Source organism: Tachypleus tridentatus, chromosome 6 (genome assembly GCF_004210375.1).
Source record: "Tachypleus tridentatus isolate NWPU-2018 chromosome 6, ASM421037v1, whole genome shotgun sequence".
NCBI classification, from domain to species: Eukaryota; Metazoa; Arthropoda; class Merostomata; order Xiphosura; family Limulidae; genus Tachypleus; species Tachypleus tridentatus.
Genome location: NC_134830.1, coordinates 10,212,597 through 10,239,140, shown reverse-complemented (window position 1 = coordinate 10,239,140; position 26,544 = coordinate 10,212,597). Strand labels below are relative to the sequence as shown.

At 34.2% G+C, this 26,544-nt stretch overlaps 1 protein-coding gene across 7 annotated transcripts in view; it reads right to left on the bottom strand.

Annotated features, from left to right (window-relative positions):
- The window catches only part of Ptpmeg (protein tyrosine phosphatase Meg), a 171,457-nt gene that overhangs the window by 37,779 nt on the left and 107,134 nt on the right, over nucleotides 1-26,544 (bottom strand). For all 7 annotated transcript variants that reach the window (XR_013028708.1, XR_013028711.1, XR_013028710.1 and 4 more), the window contains 2 exons: nucleotides 4,576-4,659; nucleotides 1,516-1,659 (listed from right to left, as the gene is read on the bottom strand). Coding sequence is in view for 3 of the 7 variants with exons in the window: in XM_076503285.1 (XP_076359400.1) it covers nucleotides 1,516-1,659; nucleotides 4,576-4,659 (228 nt within the window). In the remaining 4 variants the exon portion in view is untranslated. The remainder of the gene's footprint in view (nucleotides 1-1,515; nucleotides 1,660-4,575; nucleotides 4,660-26,544) is intronic.

Here is a 26,544-nt window from a genome sequence, read left to right as displayed (position 1 = left end):
AAAATAATGACATGGTGCATCTGGTGTAATGACACATTTAACATCCAACAATTTGCCATTGACAAGTCAGAATAAGTTAGACTAGAATAACACAATTAATAATTTAAAGCTGTATTTAACAGGCATACCATGGTTTCAAAACAAAAACAAAACTACTGATCCAATTCTATCAAGCTGTGTATCATCATTAAACCTTCAGTGTTTATTTCCTGTTCCTTAGCATATTGTTTGTTGCTTGATAAACAGTAAATTTTCCTAATATGTTTCTAAGCTGTACAGTGCATGAAATTAGGTTCTCAGGTAAACAGGACATTCAGCTGATTCGCACACATTCAGCTGTTTCTTCAAAGATTCATATATAATAAATCATGACTTTTTCTCAGAAATAAGTTACTGCCAATGAAACATTTTATATTTCTTTTGTTTTAGTGTTTATATCAAAATTTGTAATATTATATTTCGTTATTCATATTTTGTTTTATATGTCTGGAGATAGCACCTATCAAAAACCTCTGCTAAAACTGTACTATGCAGCTGTAGAGAATGCATAATAATGTATATTTTGTTTTATAACAAATTAAAACAAAATTACTGATAAATTATGATTTTATATACATTAGTTATTTTTGACAATAAACTGAATAAATGTAAGTACAAATTTCAAATGAAAGCCCATTAAAATTGTGGATTTATTTATCTTCTTAACTGCTCAAGTTATTACACACTCCTTCTATGACTAATGACCAATGGACCATTTTATTAATGTTCTAAAATTTGAAAAATTAAAATAACTCACTTAAAATAGTTATCTATTTAGGGCTTTTTAACATTAGTCAGTAGTAAACTAATTCTCTGTGAACTAGTTTCAGGAATGCAAATCTGGGGTCCTTACATTCTATTTAAGCAGGGACCTAACTGTTGTTTAAGTAATCTGTCATGGCTGTCTACAAACGCCATGACAATTAACGGTGAGAAAAACAATCTATATAGAGGGAAAAAAACATTTAGGTATAAAATACACATACTGACATGCTGAATTCACCAGAAGCAGCTTGAATGCAAAGTTACACACTAATGATTAATCTTACAATATGTCAAGTGTTCAGTAATAAATCACTTGACCATAAGGCTGACACAAATCTCTTGCTTGTTTGTTTTTTATTCTACATTTCTATTGTCAATTAGCAATATATTTTATCTTACTCAATCTCAAGAATAACTAACTAACCTGATCACAAGTTTGTCCTGATAAATTCTCTAGTGTCCAGTAATAACTTGCTTGATCATGAGTCTATCCTACGAATATTCCAACTAACCTGATCACAAGTTTGTCCTGATAAATTCTCTAGTGTCCAGTAATAACTTACTTGACCATGAGTCTATCCTATGAATATTCCAACTTTCTTTTTAACTTATTTGACCATATGTCTATTATGTCAAATCACCTGTGTTAATTAGTAACCTATTTGATCATATACTGCTTAAGAACATCTTTAGTGTTGACATGTTACTTACCTGATCATGTGTTAATCCTGCAACATCTTTGTTGTTGATCAGAAGTACTTGATCTCCTTCATTTAACCGTGGTAGGCAAGTGTCTGCAGGAGTATTAGGGGCCACTCTTGACACCAGTATTGGTAGATTCTGATCTGCTCCACCCTTTCAATTATATGTATAATGTATAAATGATGAGATAATACTACTTATCTAATTATTACCTGCATTTTGTTTCGAGACATAATACCTAAACTATACTCACATTATATCATTATCTGTATCTATTAAAACACACTGTGGTTCTTGCACTCTTAGTTTTACCTTCTAAGTAGTAACTGTAAAATGAAAATGTGTTTCTTTGTAGGACTGGTAAAAGAAAATTTATTGACATTTGGACTCAAATACATCAACATTTTTTTATGTTATTTTTTAATACAAACCAACTTAATACAATCAACTTTTTCAACAGTGAGTCCTCTCTATATGGACTTGGTCACTTTAACTATCCATAAAACTATTAACTATGAAACTATTTGCACTACAACTTTTATGTAGTAAGTATATCGTCATGAAATTTGGCAAGCTTTCAGTAGATATTAAGTGTTATACAGTATAACTCAGGTTTTTTAATTAAATATTTTTATTAAAAATTCAGCCATAACTTTGTGGAGTTAAGAGTCTGTCTAACTCATACTCTGTTTTACTGCATGGTGATTTTCATGTTAAGATTAAAATACCCTTTTCCAGCTGACAGTTATCAAGTTTCATTTGCATAATCTTAAAACCCTCTAAATAAATATACATATATATATATATATATATTTTTTTTTTTCTGCCAGTAAACTTTATATTTCATCTATCATCTTCTCTATCTTAACAACATATGAGCTTCGTCCATCTGACTGACATTGAAACAACTACTTAGCAAATCTAAGTAGCTCATTTTATCTACAGAATGACTGCAGATTGTAACACAAAATTCCAACTATTTATCCCACACAGTGTCAGGCTGACAAGAGTTCACATTTGTTTCTAAGTAATTTTATTGTTCTTTGAACTAGTTCTAACTGATAAACCTGGAAAATGAGCTAAATATCATGCAGAGAATACATAGCTCAAGTTATGGTACTGAATTACACAAACTTGTTCAATACATACTTTGCAGAAAATTGAATTACCATCATTTTATTTATCTAACTTAACAACTTTATAATTCTTATATTTTAGTTACTTTTATAACAATATTAAAAATACATTAAAACAAATTTAGTACTCACATATGGGGCTTTTTTTTTTTTTGTAAACAAAGATTTGAAGTGCTGATAAAAGTTAACCCAAATTTTCATTAAGGTTGTCATTCCTACTTCACTGAATTTTTTTTATTTCAAATACTGAACATAGAACACAAAAATGAAAACCATACAATGTCCTATAACTATTATAATTTAATCCTTTTGATACAGATAAATAAAAGTGCACACGTCATGTGTTTTAAGGTTTAAGTTCAAAATTAAATTAAACTACTTTACATGTTAATAAACTTAGCATAAAAATGTAGCTGATAGATCATGTTTTAATTTCTTAATTTAAAAAGCTATATGCATGTATCAATTGACATTTAATTGATATGATACAGTGGACTAACTGTTTAATGACTGTATGTATATGTTAAAGACTTCTTTTATTTTTCATCAGAGGTGAAATTAAAAATAGAATTTGATGTACAGGCCCAAGCATTCTTTGACTGGCTGTACCCTCTGCTGTGGACTGCAGTTTTGCCTCTTCAAGGCTCATCAGCACAGCTTGGATAAGGAAACCAAAGAAATACCATCAGGCCTCTTTATAAAGATGAAATGTATATCACATCTGTAGTGTTTTATATCCATTTTACTTCAGTGATAAGCCCTGAATATGTGAAACTACAGTCTGCAGCAAGGTGTACAACCAATCAAAGAATACATTAGGCACGTGTGTTGTGAAATTCAGTGTCTTGTTTACCACAATTTGAAGTATGTGGTTGCTGGATAACATGTCATTTTATTTTACAAATTTCATAGTTAGACACTGTTAAAAAAAAAAAAAAAAAATAAAGAGAACAGTGTATACTGTTGTGAACTCAAAGTTGTTTAAAAAATAATAATTGTAAGTTTCTGTTACAATCTATAGTTATTCAAAAAAGACAAAAAGTGGTTATTTAGATTTACTTTGTATTTTTCTGGTGGTTCAATCAAATGGATTGACGTAGCATACTGCTGGTGTAAAGAGAATATCAAAGTACAGTGAAATGAGCTTTTAATATTTGTTTTAAAACTCAGATCTTAAATAAGGGTGTAAAAACCAACAAAACTGTACAAACTGGAGTGAACAACTGTCACATGATCCAGAAAAAAGAAGGCTGAAAATTTAATATTTATTTTTCAAATTAAAAATAAAACTTATGTAACATTAAAATTTGATATAATAGCTATGTTTTCATGCCAAGTTTATTGACTTACATTGATAAGAAAGTAGTTCAATTAATTATTGATTGTAACTATACAAAATAGATTGTAAAACACAAACTCTCCATATTCAGAAGGTTCACTGTGTTGGGTAAAATATCACTTTGTATAAATATTGTTACAGGATAACTTCTGTTTAAATAGGTTGGGTAAAATTTTATCTCAACCCTGTATTTTTAAAATGTATGTTTCTTTCATAGAAGTTCACCATAATTTGATGTAAATTTCTTTTAAATCTGGTGTCGATTTAATTCTCAGATGCTACCTCATGCAACTTTTATTTATAACACTGTGTCGGTGTTAAATCTACATATTTATGTCTACAGTTAAACAAATTTCCTACCGTTCATACATTATTCAATTACCGTACTGCACTTTTTTTATTTTTAGTTTAAATAACTTATTTTATTCTTTCTGTTAAGTTATACAAGTTATGTAGTTATTTCAGGCAACAATTCATTAAAATCATTACACATCTTAAACATACACCAGAATACATCTATGTGATACCCTTGTAGAGGATGGTTTGATATACCATTAAAATGTTTATATATCTTTAATCCTATAATGTACTCACTTTGACATTGAACCCAAACCTTCCTTGCTCATCTGCTTTCATTCTGATGGTTACTAAACCCTGGATTTCTTCATGGCCATTGGGCTGAAAAAAAGAACAAAGGGACATTATTGTAAGGTTTAAACCATACCAAAGTCATGAATAACTATAATCTTCTTAACTTAATCAACATAGCATAATACCAGTCATTTCAACATTTGCTTTAAAAATGTTACAGAAAAAAACACAAGTGCTTATAAATCACTGTACAAAACTGATTTATTTACCAAATATAAATGTTTATAATCACAATAACAAAACTGCTTTACAGAAAATCACACATATATTTACAATCATTGTATATAAAATATAATTTACATATTTAACTAAAAAAAGTAAATTTTAAATTAAAGTCACTTGTTGCTATGAGCTTGAATTCATTTTTTTATCTGAATATCTCAATGTATTAAACAAGCAAGAAATACATAAAAAAAACAGAAACAAAGACTTCTGCAGTAGAATGAAAACTGCATCACACAAATTATAAAAATATAAGAGAGTCCATAGTTTTCAAATGTTTTAAATACATGAAGCATCCAAGATTCAAATCTCACAAGGACGTGTTGGGTATGCTCCACCAATTAAATTTTTTATTTGTATCCTGAAATGAATTTTTGGTAATAATTTAGTAAAAATGTAACAGCTTTTACATCTAATGGTTCTTTCTTACTCTTAATTTTTACTTAATTTTACATTTATAGACATTTATTCTAATTGCATATCTTTCTGTTCTGGGCTTAAAAAACATTCAGTTCATCATTAATACCGAAATTTTGAAAATTGAAAGTCCACAACTTATACTTAAGAACCATAGATCACTGATGCAAAATATTACACTCACTTAAATCCTTACTTACTGAACATTATTTCTAAGTTTTAATATACTGTATTTAAATAACGTGTGTAAATAAATTAGCCTATAAGTTACAGAGATTAGTAGAAAGGCTACATGTCTAAACAAATGATGTAAAAATGTTAGTACATGTATGTGCAATACCACATAATTCTATTATTGGCATACAGCCAAATTCTGCTAATAATAAAAAGAACAAAATAAAACACAATTTCCTACCATTAAGTTTTGTAAATATGCCTTAAAAACCACAATCAAATTATTACTAACTTCAGATACAGAATTGTCTTTTCTTTTTAAATTAAATTTATATAAATACATGAAAACGTACAGTTCTATGACATAAAATTTGAAGGATTGAAATAATAATTTTCTGCAAATATGAGCAGCTTATTCATATTTCAACAAACTGGTATAAATTAAATACACTACTTTTAGTACTTCAGTTGATGTACAGTTTTTACTACATTGCCCTGCAATACTTACAAGGTTTGGGCAGGTTAAATACACTACTTTTAGTACTTCAGTTGATGTACAGTTTTTACTATATTGCCCTGCAATACTTACAAGGTTTGGGCTGGTTAAATACACTACTTTTAGTACTTCAGTTGATGTACAGTTTTTACTATATTGCCCTGCAATACTTACAAGGTTTGGGCAGGTTAAATACACTATTTTTATTACTTCAGTTGATGTACAGTTTTTACTACATTGCCCTGCAATACTTACAAGGTTTGGACAGGTTAAATACCCTACTTTTAGTACTTCAGTTGATATACAGTTTTTACCACATTGCCCTGCAATACTTACAAGGGTTGGGCTGGTTAAATGTACTACTTTTCAAATTAAGTATTTTATTACAATGCCATGTGATACATACAAACCTACTAAAAACTACCATTAGTAATTCATATGACGTATACTGTTTAATTCTCACATCAGGTAGAACAAGTCATGACCAGTAACTTACAGGATATTGTACAACAACTGAGACATTTCATGACACATTGTAGAGGATATTTTACATAAGGTACAAAAAGTCATAATTTGAAAGCATACAGGATAAAGGCATGTCACAACATTAAACCACACAGGAATTACACACCACATAACATAAGCCATAATTTTAAAACTTACAAAATATTTTCCACGAGCTAAAATAACTTGTAAGTAACAACATAAAAAACAAAACTTTGCATTTCTTACTAAAGTGTGGAATTCACAAAGGTACAAACATTTCATGCCTTAAGTATTTTTTACACACTTTTGGAAAATTAAAAAAAGGAAATACATTTTCACATCCAGTCTGATAACACAGTTTTATTAAAATGTTAACACATGTTAATGATTTCTATGCTAACTGCTTGCTGTATATCACATTAAAACAAGAACACATGTATGTATGAACTGTATACCATAGTTAAGAAAAGGAAACAAACATATTCTAATATTACTGTGTTGGATCTACAAGAATTTTTATAAGATTTATTATTTAATTAATTTAGTGATCTAATAATTTATGAGTATTTTATTTTTACACCTAAAGTATTAAAAAATGTAATTATTTTAAAGGCAATCATTATAACAAATTTTATATAACTTGGTAAAATCGTATGTTGTGTCTATCTCAATCTGTTATATTATTTTTGATGTCATCTTTCTTAAAACCTCTAAAACTTTCTCGCTATTTGAGTATTGTTACATCACAGTACCTCATAATTTGTAGAAAATTTGAAGCCTCTGCTGGACGAAATACAAACACACTCAACCAAGCAAGCACAAGTGAAGTTCAGTGCAGAAAAACACATTTACTGCACTGAATGATGATGTAAAGTTAGCCTCAATATGTGATTTCTAGTGTGCTTCACAGCTGTATTATAACAACTGAGAGATAAAAATAATTTATCTTTCCCTATTGGGTTCTAAAACAGCCTGTGTAAGCTACTGATGAAGAAAAGAAAGAGGCAACTGTTGTATCTTAAACAAAGAAAGTGAAGTCAGAAAACATGAAATTAGCTGTTGTGCAAGTGATCAGTCTTAACAGGTGATTTTTATAGCAGAGGTTTCCAAATGCTGGTCCTTGGTTTGGTACCAGTCCACAATGTTTCTTGGCTGTTGAAAGCACTGACACTCAACTACGTTTAATACATGATGACTAAATGTTTCATAAGTATCTTTTCTCTTAGATTATTTTACAATATGTTTTAGCCACATATCATTTACAGATGTACAATTAAAAACAAAAATAAATACAACCTGTACAAGTTAACAGTGCTGAAAGGTTATATTCTGCCATCAGAACACATTGAATGGGCGAGAAGAGGTTACTTAATTCAACGAACCAAACAAGATTTGTGTTAACCATCATTTCTAAGGTTTTACAGAGACAGTTCATCAATGCAACTGGATGGTAGTTTGAAGGAATCTTGAGATCTTTCCCCAGTTTAGAGAAAGGTAAAACAATATCCTGGTGCCATGCATCAGGAAAAACATTCTCCTGCTACATCTGGTTAAAAACAACCAGAAGAATGATAAGACAAGCAGGAGAGAGATGGCACAGCATCTCATAATGTATATCATCAGATTTGACCAATGTACTGCCACACCAATGAAAGAGCCAACATGAGTTCCACCAGTGTAAAGGGGCAATTACAGTCATAGAGATGATCACTCTGCCCAAGTCTGATGGTTAAGAAGGTGGGGGATGAAACAGAAGTGTTAGATGCACAAGAAGAGCTTTCACTGAGAACACTGGTGATGGCTCAGGGCATCAACAGCTTCCTGGCCATCAAAGAGCACAACTGAAAGAGGGATGGAAGTGCACTGTCCACTGACCTTCCAAACTTTATCCCTCATGACTTTGGAACTGGTGGTAGAAGAGGTGCTGGTTGTGAATTTAATCTAAGATTCCTTCTGGCTTTGACATCTTACCTGCCGAGCATAGATGTAACAAATAATAGTGTAGTTGAAATTATGTAATTCTTGAATATCCTTAAGGGACAATTTTAAGAATGTCGTGTCAACATAATCCCTTACGAGAAATAAAATGATCATAATCATCCTTTGCCAGCACCTAAAAGGCATTCATACCATAACAAAAAAAAAAACTGATGGTAAAATGATGACAGACATACTGCTGTCCACTAAACTCTTTGTGGCAGACATACTGCTTGCTGCCTTATCTTTGACTGAAAGCCTAACAATTGCCATGGACTTGAGATCAGACCAGATTAGGCATATCACTAAACATACTAATGGACTGATGAGACAATATCATTGTTTACATGCATATTTACCAACAGATGGGTTAGGTTTACTTTGGACTACTTCTCTTATTTACTTATATTTCCTTTCACACAGGCTTATTTTCTTGTAACTGTACTCTTTAAAAGTTGGTTATGCCGTAATTGTATTGAACATGTATTCTGCTAAAGTGTGCATGAGATAACATTTCCACATCCTTTTCAACCATGACCATATATTTACTACACTTATCTCTTTATTTTCAATTTCTGGAGTGAGCACTGATGTACAAAAGACATTTTAATACCAGAAACACAGTTACGACAGAAAGAATTCGTACCCCTGCGTTGTGAGTAGTTTTTTCCTTATAACTTAAAAAGTATCACGATTAGGATAATGAAAGTACAGTCTATTATGAATATTATACTAACACACATCTACATAAATTTTTATGTACATTGAACGACAAATAAACTATTTATAAACAAATAACCAAACACAGGAGGGGTAGAAAGTGTTTGTGCATCTACTTTAATGGTCAGTTGTGTAGCCTTTCAGGTGAATTACTTGGCACAATCTCTCCTCATAGCCCTCCATGATCTTTTGACAGTACTCGACTGGTATTTTCTTATTCTTTACAGAATTCTTGCAAGTTTTTCAGATGACGCTGATGAACACTTGTCTTCAACTCATTCCAAACGCTTTTAATTAGGTTGAGATCGGGTGACTGCGATGCCCACTCCAGAACAATTATATGGTTCCTCTGCAATCAGGATTGGACATATTTCGATGTGTACTTAGGGTCATTGTTGTGCTGGAAGATCTAACAGTGCCCAAGCCGCAAGTTCCAAGCATCATTCTTGATACAAGTGCCTAACATATCAACGTACTCTTCTTTTTTCATGATTCCGTTGACGTGGTGAAGCTTGCCTACATCAGAAGAGCTGAAGAAACCCCATAGCATGATTAAGCCACCTTCGTGTTTAACTGTGGGGACAATGTTCTTTTGAAGATTTTGTTCCCCCTTCTTACGGAAAATATTGGGAACATCATTGTGGCCAAAAAGCTCCATTTAGTCTCGTCTGACAAAAGAATACTCTTCCAATAGATAAAGGGTTTATCTACATGCTTTCTTACACATCTCAATCTTGCTTCTAAATGAATAGGCTTTAAATATGGAGTTCTACAAGGATGGCATGCTTTGAACCCAGAAGAGTGTAACATGTTTGTAACTGTAGAGGTGCTTACTTCAACCCCAGTTTCCCATACCAGTTTTTGTATGTCATTACATGTTAAACGAGGGTTCCTACTAACTTCTCCGAGAACCTTCCTCTTGGTTTTCTCTGGAATTTTAGTGGGGCATCTGGAACGAGGGAGGTTAGCAGTTGATCCTGTAAGCTTAAACTTGGCAATTATGCTTTGAACAGTAGATTTCGGTACATTAAGTTGTGTAGCAATACCGGAAAGAGACACACGAGACTTGTACTTTACAATAATTCGATTTTTTAAATCACTGGACAGTTGTTTCCTGTTCGCCATGATGACCAAGCAGATAATGACGGAGACGGTGCTAAATTGCCGGAAGTACATTTTTTGCTGGCTAAATTCCAATAATTATGAACCCAGTGTCTAGTTTGGGAATGGTATAATGACGTTTATTCGCCAAACTAAACAAAATTTTTACAGAAATATCAGTTTTTTCACACGTTCTAAACTCTATGAACACTTTCTGCTTCTCCTATTTTTGGTTTTGTATATAAACAGTTTGTCGTTTAATTTACATAAAAAAAATTATGTAGATGTGTGTTAGCAAAAAACAACTCAGGACTCAGGGGTACGAACACTTTCAGTCGTAACTATACATGATCTTATCCCATTGAAGTTTTGTTATGTCAGTTACAGTTTGTTATCTAGTGTAGGGCAAAACACTGAGTGTTCTGTTAAAGAAAAATAACAAATTTAGCATCATAAAGTCATTTATTTCTGGTCCTAAAATTATTTTGTCAATGAACACTAAACTTTGCACCTTTAGTGTTGAACATATAGTTCTTTGCACATAAAAACAGTTCCATTTATTTGCCTCAAAATACACATTTTATTTTGCACAGGAATCTGTAGGTCTAACATGAAATGACATTTGGTTTGGTTCTGTTTGTCATAATTAATTTGGTGAAAAGTTTATCTTGGAGTTTCAGAGCACCATATGATAATAGTTTTGATCACAATGTTGTTACTACTTGTTACGAAAATGATGTTTTTCAGATTTGAGCAGTCTTTCCATGTTTGGTACAAGTTTCCATGGTTTTACACATATACCAATAGGCCTTTTCTAGTAACCACCATGAATAGAAAAGCCTTTTTTTTTTCCTTTATTATCACTTAACTCTATCACTTTACTTACTTGAAAGCAAAGTTTTTCTCACAAACAATTATTTTCTTTGTACAGATATATATAAATATAATTTTATTTTGACATATAACAGTTTCAAAATAAAACTAATGGTATATTTATTTATTGGTTGTTCGTTTGCCATATATTGGGTGGGCATAATGCATACAATGAATTAATTAGGCTTACGTCCACCATGTATAATAAACAGGAATGAAAATCTGCCAGTGATAGTACCACAATTTTAGCTGCCTTCTCATAGTTTTTTTTTTTTGTCAAAAAAAGGCCCACTTCACCCGAGTACTTCTACCTCTTTTATTTCTGAACATTTCCTCTCTGATGAAAAACTTTTCTAGTGAATTTAATAAAGTATTTTTATTTGAATTTTTCATATAATGTTAGAAACTTGTCTAGCAACTGAACACAATATTTGTCTAACTAAGTAAAAATGATATATTTATAGTTCCTGAACTCTATGTTGTAGTGATTATTATAATCTGAATTGTCTGTGGTTTTGTTACGTTTATTGACACTGGGCAGGCATACTCTACCACCGAACAAATGCAAGTTCTATAGATTGCAGGCATACTCTACCACCGAACAAATGTAAGTTCTATAGATATTTTTATATTTACTTTTCTTGTGTCCCTAACATTCTTAGTCAGACATCAACCATAGTTGGCTTTTTGCCATGTTTTATTTTTAACTACATTTATGTGTTTAATCCAGTTTAATTTTAAGTCTTAAGTTAGACTCTAAACATCTTGCTAATGTAGCTACCTGGAAAAGAGTTGTGTTTAAAGTATAGTTTTCAGAGGGCTGTTTACTTGTTTCTATGAATAACATCATTTTCAATTTTGAACCATTAAGTTTTTTATTCTCAATGTGTTACAATAAGTTTTATTTTGTTCAGACCTACTTATAAGTTAGTTGCTGCTAAAACCGGAGTGTTTGAACCTTTCCATATAACCATAACATCTACAAATGGGAGATGAAACAGGAATTTTGATCAGATGAACAGTACAGAGCTAACCACTACACCTTCCAGATCATTTTGACTCTGGACTAAAATAGTCAGAAAATGTGCCCTTCTACTATCCAGAAAGTTAGAAAGCTATCGAATAGTACTCCACGGTAGTTTTATATCGGACATTTGAAACTATAGTCCATTGTTCCACACACTGTTGGATGTTTTTTTTTACGTCACGATGGCAGGCTACAGTATATTCATTCTCACTGGAACTATTTATGACAGTTTTCATAAGTCTTACTAAACGATCTCTGATTTCTCTTGACCTACAAAAACCTTCTCTTACATCCTGTAATTATGTCAGTTCGAGGTTTCTCATGTTAATGAACTCCTTTCATACCAACTCCTAAGCAACGCCTCCACCGTGTTACGAATGTTATAGTTTTTTGTACTTCAAATTTCAGCTTACAACTTGCTCTATGTCTGCTTAAACCTCACTGGGCACAAACGATATAGCACATCGTAAAACCAATTCAAATTTGAAATAAAGTATTTTATTTATTTACGTAACGCTAAATAAGTAATTGAACTTTGAACCCAAGGTTTCAACCACACTGAAACACGCGCGTGTTTGGTGCCGGTGTACGGTTTTCTACAGATACCATGCTCCTGAACATGAACTATTCCGTGTTTTTGAACTTCCCATTATGGTAAATCACGAAAATCAAATCATTTCCGTTTCAATCTGGTTTTCCATTCATTCAACTAACAAATAAAACAGAAGTACAGAGCTCAATAATCTGAACTTTTAAATTAGGCACGACAATCATTCTAGAATTTCCAACTCAAATCTACATGCAGAAAGTAACTCGCACGGATTATCGCAATAAACAAATAATTCAATTTATTATTACTGAGAGGGAGATTGGGTTGTGGTTTGTAATTCTTACCAGCTACAACTGATACGTTTTTGTAAGGTTTTAAAAATGTTGGCTAAACCATGTTAAATAGTTAATATTCATGTCTACCCGGGATTTTTTTTTAAAACTAAAATGTCATAATTTGCAAACCTATATTTTATTTCAAGTTTAAGAAGCATAATTACAAAGATAACCTTATGTATCTAGTAGCTTTCCCTTCAATTAACCCTTTGTAACCAAAAGTTCAGTTTAGTATATCTAATACAAATAAAATCGAACCACTGAAATGGATCGAATTTGCCCACATTAATGTTTTAAACTGTTTTACAAAGTTATATGGGCGGTTACATTAGCACAGACAGCGCACGCGCAAATACTTTTCTATTGTGTCACTGGCACGTTTTCGTCACACAACCTGAACGTATAAGGAAAATATTTTTAGATTAAAATAAATTTATATATTTTTAATTATCTGATCATCCCTCACTCCTCTCAAAAAAAAAAAAAAAGCAAGCCAAGAATTAGACTGCCAATAATTTAGGCACTTTCTGTAGCACCTCTGCACCCCCCGAGTCTTTCCAAGATGTTCAAGGCCTGTAATTTGATTTTTAAATTCCAGCGCTTTTAAATAATTACCAGAGCATGTGCGAAGCCAACAAATAATAACAAAGACATGCGGTAGTTTTATTATCTTGAAATTTTTACATGTTTTACGGTAATTCCAGTAAGCCAACAAATAATAACAAAGACATGCGGTGGTTTTATTATCTTGAACTTTTTACATGTTTTACGGTAATTCCAATATACTGTTTCTAAAAGTACTGATTTTTCTCCAACATACACAGATTTTTCACAAAACGATATATATGTGTACTTTTACAAGTGAATAATTTTCAATGATATCCAATCACATTTTGTTATACTTAAAATGCTGACAACCACAAGCTATGAATCTCTCGCGATGTGCGAGACTTATTGATCGTTCTAGAACTAAAACGATAAAAAATATTCATTGTTGTAAATGAAACAATAATTTGATCTAAGAGTTTATTTTTCTTCCAGATTTGTAAAAAAATCCTAACATGACAGAAAAAAATAGTATTATTTTGGAAACCTACTTGACTGAATTATGGAAAATACATTTATAAAACTAAAACTTTTATGAAGTTTAAATTCGCAGGCCTGTCTAATCTGTTCCATACTCTGTTAAGAATTATTAGACTACTTTATATATATATTGCTGGTTCTGTTTCTATACTACCACTTACTGGTCGATACAGCCTGCTTTAACAAAGATTACATTACTAACATAGCAACTGTAATACACTCTAAAAATGACTACGATATTTATATGATTAGTGTAAATTCCAATTCGTGACTATATTTACAGAAAAAAAACACGTAATTTTCACCAAGAGTAATTGCATTATTTAATTTGTGTAGTTTCACCACTAACAATTTATGTTTCTGCAAGTGTAGTATATATTTCGCTCTAACAGATAAAGCTGTGCGTTAAAAGCAACAGAACAAATTCAAATTATAAGTGATGAAGTGGGCATTACATTTTGACGACGAAGTTTGAACAAACAGCATGTACTCCGCTAACAATGATGGAATACGTGATTAGTGTACATACAAAGAATATACCATTTTACGTGACAATCGTTAATTCCGTTATGAAAAAATTACCTACGTGGATCAAGTACCGGTTTCTTTTTCTATGGTTAACATAATTTATGAAATCTCCTCTGTGCACCTTATTTATATGGTCAACAGAGATAGCGTTAAAATTACACGACTTTTGTTATCAGTACAGTTAATTGTTGTTACAATAATTAAGTGATCCAAATGAAATCAGTTACGGAAAAAACAATACTTACGTGGTCACCACAGAGAAAAAATAACTCCCAAGGAAAAGTTTCAAAGGTCCAGCCTCTGAAGGAGCACAGGAGATCCCAAACCTCGATCATGTCCATTTGTTTCCAGTACCAATAAGGAGCTGGTATATCGCATACAGAGGTATTTCAAGACAACGTACAGAACACAATACCGAAATTCGTGATTTTACTCAAAAGCATTGAAACTTTATATATGTTTCATTCGAAGTAAACTATACGATTGTTCGATGTGTACAATTCTAAAAACCGTCAGTTTTAGACTGATGAATAACTAATGGTTCTTTTTTTGAACAAACTATTAACAAAATTCACTTTATTATCCCAACGCTTGCAATGACAAATGAAACTGATAAAGCCGGACAATGAACAAGTAAACACGGGTTCACAAACTATGAATTATTTTAACATTTTTCACTCAGCAATGAAAGATGAACATTAAAAGCGATGACTTCGGCTCAAACATGAGAAATTAATGAATAATAAAAGAGAGCTTCGATTCGAAACAAATATCTGCTTGTTATAGCTTGAGAGATCACTGCTCCAAATCGAGCCGAACTTCTAGAAATAACTAAAGAAACGACAAACCAAACAATTAATTTCAATATCTTTAAAAAATATAGTTTCAAATAAAACGAAACGAGCCCGATAGATAAAACGTCGTTAGTTAAAATACAAGTTCTTTAAACATTAAGGAAAAACAACAGCTTCAAGTTAAACCAAATAATTTCTATTAATAACTTGAGATGTGTTCTAAAATCAAACCGAACAATTACTAGCAATAAGTAGAAATAATAACTCTTAACAAAACCGAAATAACTTTTAACAATGTTGAATAGTTAGTTTTTTTCTAAACTCGTAGAACATCCACGTACGTATTTAGTATTAACATTTTTAGTAATATCTAATATTGATTATATTCTCTACACTAAACTGGTTCTTCCTTCACAAGATCACACTTAGAGAAATAAAGGATTCTAGCTATTGCTCAATGACCTACTCCAATGTTTATTTAGTGATAACGTGTGTTCCAGGATGCAGTAATATGTCAGTGTTGCTAAGCAACCACCTAATGGATAAGGAAAAAACAAGGAACCTTTGTGTTAAAAGTTAAATTAAGAGCTAAGTGTTTTGGCACGAGCTGCATCGAAGAAGAAATAAACAACCACGAAGATATGAAAACCATCCACTGCTATATTAAGTCGTCGCTCACGTCATAAAAGGGCATTCTGAAGTAATCCTTATACATGTGACGTCATACAGTGACGTTTTTTTTTGGTGCGCACGAAGATCCTTGAAAAACCTCTTTTCAATGTAAAGCCCCAACATAAACCAGACTTGATTTTCTGAGAAGCGTTTACTTCTACTTCGAATAAATTGGTGAGTATTACTGTCGCTTTCAAGTACTGGTTTCCCGTTGTGTAACATATACAGTTAGTCTCTTTAACAGGCCATAGCGTGTCACAATAACAAACCAACTACACTCACGCGTTCTTTATTAAAAGATATTCAGCCAACGGAAAACACTGCACAAAAGCATACACAACCATAACAATTTTTCAATAATCAAAATTTATGTCCGCGTTTTACAAATAACTTCGATAAGTACAGAAGCTTTGGGTAGTCGTGTTCATTAAAATTAACAACATAAAGTTTGTACGATTACAAATAAATGTTCACGTGTAGAAGTCCGCCGTGTTCGTATCTCGCAAAACTGTTTCGTTTGTGAATTGCCAAATACTCTTAATGACTACATAAAGTTTTGCTGCCTGTTAAAAACAGTAGTAATTTCATTCAGTAAAACACTGTTTATTGTTCGCTTGATATGAAACACAAGGCTACACAACAGCTGATGTGTGTTGTGCCCATCACGAGTGCCAAAACACTGTTTTTACTGTTATAAGTCTAGTGTTTAACGATGCGCCACCGGGAAGATCAAATTTGTTGAAAGAACCAGCTGAACGTTTTAGTAATTTCCAAAATGTTGTTATGCTAAAAAACAACTGTTGCACGCTTAAGTAATTTCAACTGTTTTATTGAAACAACGAGCTAAGTTTTAGTAGTTTCCAGTATTTTATAATAAAACAAAAAGCAGTAACAACCAAACAAAACAATAAGAGTGGAACCTGACATATACACAAAACATACAGAACATGGTCGTTAGGAGAAATTATAAATAATAAAGTTGGTAAATTAAGGAATTAATATCGTCCTATAAATAAATACCAAGTTTCTCCAATTCATGTCTCTCTAAAGTACATCAGACTGAAGAACAAACGTTTTAATATTCTCCGCTGTTTCATTGGACAACCAGCTTCACACTGACGTTTTAATGAACAAATGAATTTTACTGTTTTATTAAAAAACCAAAGATACATTTCAGCATATTGTAGTTTTATAAGCAATCAATATATGTTGTACTTATTTTTGAAATTAGTCAACTCTTTGCTGATCCTACCACCGCTACACGTTTTAGTAATCAACTCTTTGCTAATCCTACCACCGGTACAAGTTTTAGTAATCTCGACTCTTTGCTAATCCTACCACCGGTACAAGTTTTAGTAATCTCGACTCTTTGCTAATCCTACCACCGTTACACGTTTTAGTAATGTCAACCCTTTGCTAATCCTACCACCGCTACACGTTTTAGTAATCTCAACTCTTTGCTAATCCTACCACCGTTACACGTTTTAGTAATGTCAACTCTTTGCTAATCCTACCACCGCTACACGTTTTAGTAATGTCAACTCTTTGCTAATCCTACCACCGTTACACGTTTTAGTAATGACAACCCTTTGCTAATCCTACCACCGTTACACGTTTTAGTAATGTCAACCCTTTGTTAATCCTACCACCGCTACGCTTTTGAGTTATCTCAACCCCTTGCTAATCCTACCACCGCTACGCTTTTGAGTTATCTCAACCCTTGTTAATCCTACCACCGCTACGCTTTTGAGTTATCTCAACCCCTTGCTAATCCTACCACCGCTACGCTTTTTAGTTATCTCAACCTTTGCTAATCCTACCACCGCTACGTTTTTTAGTTATCTCAACCCTTTGCTAATCCTACCACCGTTACACGTTTTAGTAATCTTAACTCTTTGCTAATCCTACCACCGTTACACGTTTTAGTAATGTCAACCCTTTGCTAATCCTACCACCGCTACACGTTTTAGTAATCTCAACTCTTTGCTAATCCTACCACCGTTACACGTTTTAGTAATTTCAACCCTTTGCTAATCCTACCACCGCTACACGTTTTAGTAATGTCAACTCTTTGCTAATCCTACCACCGTTACACGTTTTAGTAATGACAACCCTTTGCTAATCCTACCACCGCTACACATTTTAGTAACGTCAACCCTTTGCTAATCCTACCACCGCTACACGTTTTAGTAATCTCGACTCTTTGCTAATCCTACCACCGCTACACGTTTTAGTAATCTCGACTCTTTGCTAATCCTACCACGGTTACGTTTTTAGTAATGTCAACCCTTTGCTAATCCTACCACCGTTACACGTTTTAGTAATGTCAACCCTTTGCTAATCCTACCACCGGTACAAGTTTTAGTAATCTCGACTCTTTGCTAATCCTACCACCGGTACAAGTTTTAGTAATCTCGACTCTTTGCTAATCCTACCACCGTTACACGTTTTAGTAATGTCAACCCTTTGCTAATCCTACCACCGCTACACGTTTTAGTAATCTCAACTCTTTGCTAATCCTACCACCGTTACACGTTTTAGTAATGTCAACTCTTTGCTAATCCTACCACCGCTACGTTTTTAGTAATGTCAACTCTTTGCTGAATCCTACCACCGCGTTACGTTTTAGTAATGACAACCCTTTGCTAATCCTACCACCGTTACGCGTTTTAGTAATGTCAACCCTTTGTTGATCCTGCCACCGCTGCGCTTTTGGTTATCTCAACCCTTGCTGATCCTGCCACCGCTGCGCTTTTAGTTATCTCGGCCCTTGTTGATCCTGCCACCGCTGCGCTTTTGGTTATCTCAACCCCTTGCTAATCCTGCCGCCGCTGCGCTTTTAGTTATCTCGGCTCTTTGCTGATCCTACCACCGCTGCGTTTTGGTTATGTCAACCCTTTGCTAATCCTACCACCGCTACGCGTTTTAGTAATCTTAACTCTTTGCTAATCCTACCACCGTTACGCGTTTTAGTAATGTCAACCCTTTGCTAATCCTACCACCGCTACACGTTTTAGTAATCTCAACTCTTTGCTAATCCTACCACCGTTACGTTTTAGTAATGTCAACCCTTTGCTAATCCTACCACCGCTACACGTTTTGGTAATGTCGGCTCTTTGCTAATCCTACCACCGTTACACGTTTTAGTAATGACAACCCTTTGCTAATCCTACCACCGCTACACATTTTAGTAACGTCAACCCTTTGCTAATCCTACCACCGCTACACGTTTTAGTAATCTCGACTCTTTGCTAATCCTACCACCGCTACACGTTTTAGTAATCTCGACTCTTTGCTAATCCTACCACAGTTACACGTTTTAGTAATGTCAACCCTTTGCTAATCCTACCACCGTTACACGTTTTAGTAATGTCAACCCTTTGCTAATCCTACCACCGCTACACGTTTTAGTAATGTCAACCCTTTGCTAATCCTACCATCGCTACACGTTTTAGTTATCTCAACTCTTTGCTAATCCTACCACCGCTACGTTTTTTAGTTATCTCAACCCCTTGTTAATCCTACCACCGCTACACGTTTTAGTAATCTCGACTCTTTGCTAATCCTACCACCGTTTTTATTCAAAGTCCTACAGGTTAATGGGGAGAAAATTTCAGGCCTTCCCAAGACAAAGCTGTCTGATAAGAACAGCACGTGAACTTCAAACACAACTAAATAGTTAATGATTTATTGTACTTCATAAAAAAAATGCAATAACAGCTGTACAAAAAGGTTCTGACAAGAACAGTAGTACTTGAACTATCAAAAACACAAGCACAAAAGGTCGTTAAAATAAATTATAAATAACAACACATTACTAAACAAAGTACCAAGCAATTCTTCGTTATTTACAATATAGTTCAACCTTTCTCAACTTGAATTCAGTAAAAATCAGATAATCCCGCGTCTGTCTCACAAACGCTTTGCTTTGTATGGAGCAAAACTCTCGAAATCACATAATCTTTAATACTTTATTTCAGCTAATCACAATGACAAATCGGCTTCTACGCAATTTATATATAAACTTCCTTATAAAACGAGGTTTAAAAACCCAGTTTCATACATTTATATATATATATATATTGTTTTTCAGTATTGGTTTCCTTATCGTTTAGTCGAACTAGCGAGTTCTAGCATTGAATGAAAACGTTCTTTGATATGAGTAAGTCAGACAGACAGAACTAAAATGCTGTTGTTACACGTCACTGATTTTGAATTTCAAACGAACAAACTTATAGGAATGTGGAAAAAAAACAAACTTCGCCAGTATACACCATTTTTATCATAAATTTGAGGCTTACTGGTTGTACATGACTGACTGCTGAACATATATTATGACACGTCGCCGTGCCAAATATTCACAATCATCTATTACCTAGACCACTTTCATATGATTGTTCTCTCCCAAACTTAATATCTAAATATTTATGTTTATACACACAAAGACATGACCCAATTACAAAATGGTAACATTCCTTAAACAACACTATAAACTTTAGCTGCCTATAAATACGGATTTATTATGATACTAACAAATAAAAATGTTTTTAAACAATATTTCTTGCACAATGTTAGTGGCTAAACATAGTTTTTTTTTATTCCGAGTTTGAAAAATATTCTTATAAAAATTATGTCAATTTGGATGAAGAAAAAGGGTAGATTTTTCTTGACCTAAAGTACCCACTTCAGCGTGTTAAAGAAGTCACTAAGAACACATACAGAGGTGGAATACCTGATATGAAAATGATTTTGGTTGGTTGATTTAGTGTTTTATGGCACAAAGCAGCTAGGCTATATGCGCCAAACCTCCGGTAAAAAGGTAAAAGGAAATCAAGGTAAAACAAAACAAAGTTAAAAAATAAATAAATAGCATAAAACCAATGTTTGCATCTAGTCTACAGCATCAAGAGAAAAACTATAGTAATTCAAGTTGTTAAGGACTTTCTGTAGTGAAATTGTAATAATCATAACTCGCCAGGAAGACTAACAGGTAAGTACAAAAACAACCATAAGTCACCTGAAGTTGGCCTTTCCAGTCCTGGTTTCGAGTTACTTAATGTTACGGTCAGTTTCTAATTTCAAATTGAACTAAATGAGCTGTGATTTTTAAAAGGAAGCCACATTAAAAGGTGTAAAGTATATATTAACAAACGTAAGTGACATCAAAAAGATTAATGGCCTTTAAAAAACTAAAAACACTACCAAGGTGGACAGTGTCACCATCACCAATAACACTGCCTAACATTATGGACAAACCTTGGGACAGAACACGTTTAAAATGGTGCCGTCGTTGTGAATCATAATGATGACAAGAAAGTAAAATATGGCTTATTGTGATCTGTGTGTTACATAAAATACACACTGGTGCATCAGTTCCAGATAAAAGAAAACGATGAGTTAAAAAACTGTGACCAATGTATAGTATAGTTAGAACAACTTCCTCTTTCCGATCCTTCTGGATACAAGACGGCCAAAGTCCAATACAGGCTTTTTTTTTAGAAAAGCTTGTTTTCACAATTGCTCACTCCAAGTCGACTGCCAGCTGGCACGGAGCTAAGCCTTGAATACAGGACCATAGTCCATGTATGGAATAGGCACAGCGGCTATAATGTCTGAGCAGATAGACTTAGCTGTGGTGTCGGCGAGCTTATTCCTGCAAATACCAACGTGGCCCGGTATCCAGAAAAACTGGATAGAAGTAGATGTTAAAGAGAAATGGGCCAGTTGGTTTTGAATATCTGCAAGAACAGAACGTGAACCAACGTGAAGCAATTCCAGGGCCAGTAGAGAGCTAAGCGAGTCAGTATAAATTGTACAGTTGGAGTACTGCTTAGCTTCTATGTGATCCAGAGCAAGAGAAATGGCATACAGTTCAGCAGTGAACAAAGAAGCTGTAGAGAGGATTCTGTGCGCAACCACCAAACCACAACAGAGCCCACACAGTCACCTGATCATCCTTCCATTCCTATTTATACAGATGGTTCGAAAGATGTTCAGCAAATAGCAGACAGTATTTCCAATCACGAGTGTTTACTTTTCTTACATGACTTAAAGATAGGTCACAACTGGGGACTGTAGGAAGCCATGGTGGAATGGGCTGACCAGTGGATACAGCAATGCTATCCAAGGACAGACCCAATTCATCTAACTGCACCTCAATATGAAGGCCAAAAGGAGCAATGGCAGGTGGAATGCTTTTGTAAGAAACGAAGTTTCAAAGCACATAGTAAAGACAGTTGCAAACAGCAGAGGGGCAAAGAAGGTTCATGAAACTCTATGAATAAGCTCTGAACTGGAGAAGTGCAGAAAGCCTCAGTACAGAGCCAAAGACCTTGATGATGAATAAGATCTAGCATCTTTAAGGCCGATGGTTTGACAGAGCCATAGACTAGTGATCCACAGTCGAGATTTGATCAAATAAAAGCATGATATATCATTTAGTACAGAACGTCGATCCACTCCCCAAGTGGTGGTAGAGAGGGCACAGAGGATGTTTAGTGCTCTTGTACATTTGATTCACGGCTGCTTGATGTGTGGTATATAGGTTAGGTTATGGTCAAAGATAAGCCCCAAGAACTTAGTCTCAGAGACCACAGACAGCACAACTTCACCAACACAGAGTTCAGGATAAGGGTGAATACCCCGTTGGCAGCAAAAGTGAATGCAAACGGTTTTGGAGAAAGAGAAAGTAAAGCCGTTCGCCATGGTCCACTTCAGTACACGACCAAGGGCAGTTTGTAATTGCTGCTCAATATACCTCATGTTTGACAACTGATGAGATGTGAAAGTCATTGACATAGAGTCTGTTTGCAACAGTGAGAGGGAGTTGTTCAGTGATTGCAACAATTTTTATACTGAAAAGTGTGATACTCAGAACACAGCCCTGAGGGACTCCAAGTTCTTGTAGAAAAGAACGGGAAAGTGTCGAATCAACACAAACTCGAAATCTCTTGCCCATTAAAAAATTTTTAATAAAAATGGGCAAATGGCCACGTAACCCATATATATGGAGGTTTCGCAAAATGCCATACCTCCATGTTGTATCGTAAGCTTTCTCAATGTCAAAGAATATTGATACAAGATGTTTTCATTTGAGAAATGGTTCTCTGATTGACGTTTCAAGTCAAATCAGATGGTCCATGGTGGAGCACTGTCGTTGGAACCCACACTGGGTGGGCAAGAGGAGGTTGTTTGATTCGAGGAATCAAACAACACAAGCATTAACCATTCTCTCTGAGGTATTTCAGAGACAGCTCGTAAAAGCAATTGGACGTAGTTTGAAGGAATCTTGGGATCCTTCCCAGCCTTGGAGAAAGGCAGAACAATAACCTGGCACCAGGCATTAGGAAAAACAAACAAAAGGATAGCAAGAGAAGCAGGAGATAGATGGTGCAGCATCTCATAGTGTATATCATCAGAACCAACAGATGTACTGCCAGACTGATGAAGGGCCAGTTTGAGTTCCACCAGTGTAAAGGGACGATTATAGTCAAAGAGACAATCAGCTTGAAAGGAAAGAGGTGACTGCTCTGCCCGAGTCTTGATGGCTAAGAAGGTGGAAGAAGAGGTAGAACTGCTAGATACCCAGCATAAGCTTTCACTTAGAGTGTCAGCAATGCTCTGGGTATCAGTTACTTCCTGGCCATCAGAGTGCGAGATCGAGAGGGGGACAGTGATATTGCCCACTGACCTTTCGAATCTTGTCCTAAATGACTATGGAACTGGTGGTAGAGGATATGCTGGTTGTGAATTTAATCCAAGATTCCTTCTGGCTTTGATGTCTTACCCATCGAGCATGTACATGGGCCTGCTGGAAAGCAACGCTGTTCGAGAGTGTGGGATATAGTGGAAAACATGTCGAGGTTTTAGGAATACATTGAGCAGCTGCTTGTTCAATACAGTCAGTTACTGCTGCCACACAGTCGTCTACTGATGGCTTACAGACAATTGCAGGATCAAGTTCTGCAAGGCAGTGAAAGAGGGCCAGTTTGCCTGATCCAGCTTTCACCAGAGCATGCGGGTCGAGTAGCATCAACCACGGCCAGTCTCTCTCAAGATTATAGGAAAATGATCACTGCCTCGTAGATTATTGTCAACCCTCTATGAAAAATGGTGAAATAATGAAGAGAAGCAAATTGAGAGATCCATAGCAGTAAAGGACTGACTCGGTGCTTGGAAATAAGTTGAAAAACCAGTATTGAAAATAGAAAGGTTGTGATCAGAGAGCGACCCCTCCTATCAACACCAGCACTTCCTCAGAGAGGATGATGTCCATTAAAGTCCCCCAGGATGAAAAAGGGAGACGGCAACTGTTCAATGAGAGCATCAAGGCCTGATTGATTATAGGTCTCTCCAGATGACAGGTAGAGAGAACAAACAGTGATGGTATGACACAAGGAAACACGGATGGCTATGGCCTCCAAGTGTGTGTTTCGAGTGACAAAGACAGGGTGTGCACATGCTGATCAACCCACAGAGCCACCCCTCCATCACACACAGCCTGCCATTTCTTTATAGAGAAAATTGCCAAAAGGTGACCATATTGGCAGGTTTCAGAAATGATTTTGGAGTCTCACCACATTGTACAAGTCCATGCAACCACACTTGGTAATGCTTTATCTGACGACCCATAAATCTCAATAGTAGTCGTGCATCATAATATCTAATCTAAAAAAATTAAACATTAAGACCATCATGTCTAAAGCACACCACTCCTTTATGCAACATATGACCACAACTGTTTCTGAATGCTAATTTCCAAAATCCAATCAGGCACATGCACAGAATAAAACAAAAACTGTAGAATCTAAAATCTTGAGAAGAATGACATAAACACACTTGTTTCATTTTCAAAGTGCTTAAAGTACGAATAGTTTAATAAACATACTATCATAGCAACTTGTGTACAGTTGACTTCGGCTGTTTTTTCAGATGGAAATATATATCAATTATTCTTGATGACAAGAACCCCACTTGAAATAACAATGTATCTCAGAATGGCTACTAGGGGTATTAACACTGTTATAAACCATTGCTGGGCAAACTCTCTCTTTGTTAACCTGAAGATGACCTAAGAAGGTTGAAAAATTGTTCTCTGCTTTATTAGTAAAAGTATTAATACCCACACCAGCTGTTCTGAGATACATTTTAATTATGTTGTGCATTGTTCCCTGGAACATGTAAATAACTGTTGCCACTGGCCTTCATGTTTGCAGGTTCTCCCTCATTACAAGACACCACACTTTGCTTACCAAGACTTCTTGGAGTTCTCTTTCTCAATGCCATCGTCTTTTATTTTTATTTTTCTAATGTCATTAAGAACATGTAGCATCTACATCACTAATTTAAACAGATGTGAATTGTGTGAACGAATATTGTGTGTGTCACCAAGGGTTATCACACACATTACTCCAATGCTACAACTGATGTAATTATTTTTTTTTTATCTATTTTTGTTTTGAATTAAGCACAAAGCTATGCAATGGGCTATCCGTGCTCTGCCTACCACAGGTATCGAAACCCGGTTTTTAGCATTGTAAGTCCGCAGACATACCGCTGAGCCACTGGGGGCCTTTTTTTTTTTTTTAATCTAATCACAAGCATTAGTTGTTTGCTGATGTATTCCAAACTATCTGTTAAATAGACAGATATAAAATGTAGTTTACTGAGTGTATTTTATATTAAAATTATTTTGAATATATAAATAAGGAAGTCACATGACAACCACAGTCATTGCTTTGTTCATCTTAACGATGACTTAATCTGTTAGAATAATTCTGAAATTACACAATTTTTCCCTTTATATACTGGGTTACATACTTTATATACTGGGTTACATAAAACACAACTCCACATGGAAATAAATTACATTACTAATAATTATAGAATAAAGAAAATAAATAGGATAATCAATTATTGTGTGCTTTTAAAGGAGTTTAGCCTTTTCATTTCACAAAAACTTTAAGTCTGATTCATTCTTCAAATAGTTTCATATACTTGAACTTACAGAATTGGTTCTGCAATTTTAACTTTTTATACATGGTAAATAAAACAGTTTGAATTATAATGTCTGCAAATTTAACATTGGTGCTTATACATGATAAGGATGAGAGTAGAGGTCATGGAATCTGCAATTTCAAGTTTCAGGGTTATAGCTGGCAAAGATGAGAATACAGGTAGTTAAAACTAGGTGATTAACAGAATTTTTTAATTAATTGACAGACTCATTATATGGTTACATTCAACTGAGATATTATTTCCAGAAGATGGTTAAAATACTTATTCTGAGTTGACAAGAGAAAAATAAAGAAAAGCATAATGCTACAAAGTAGATTTCAATACCAAATGCCTTCTGAAGAGCTTTGTGACTTTAATAGGTGGGTTGGTTTGTTATGAATTTCAAGCAAAGCTACTCGAGGGCTATCCGTGCTAGCCATCCCTAATTTAGTAGTGTA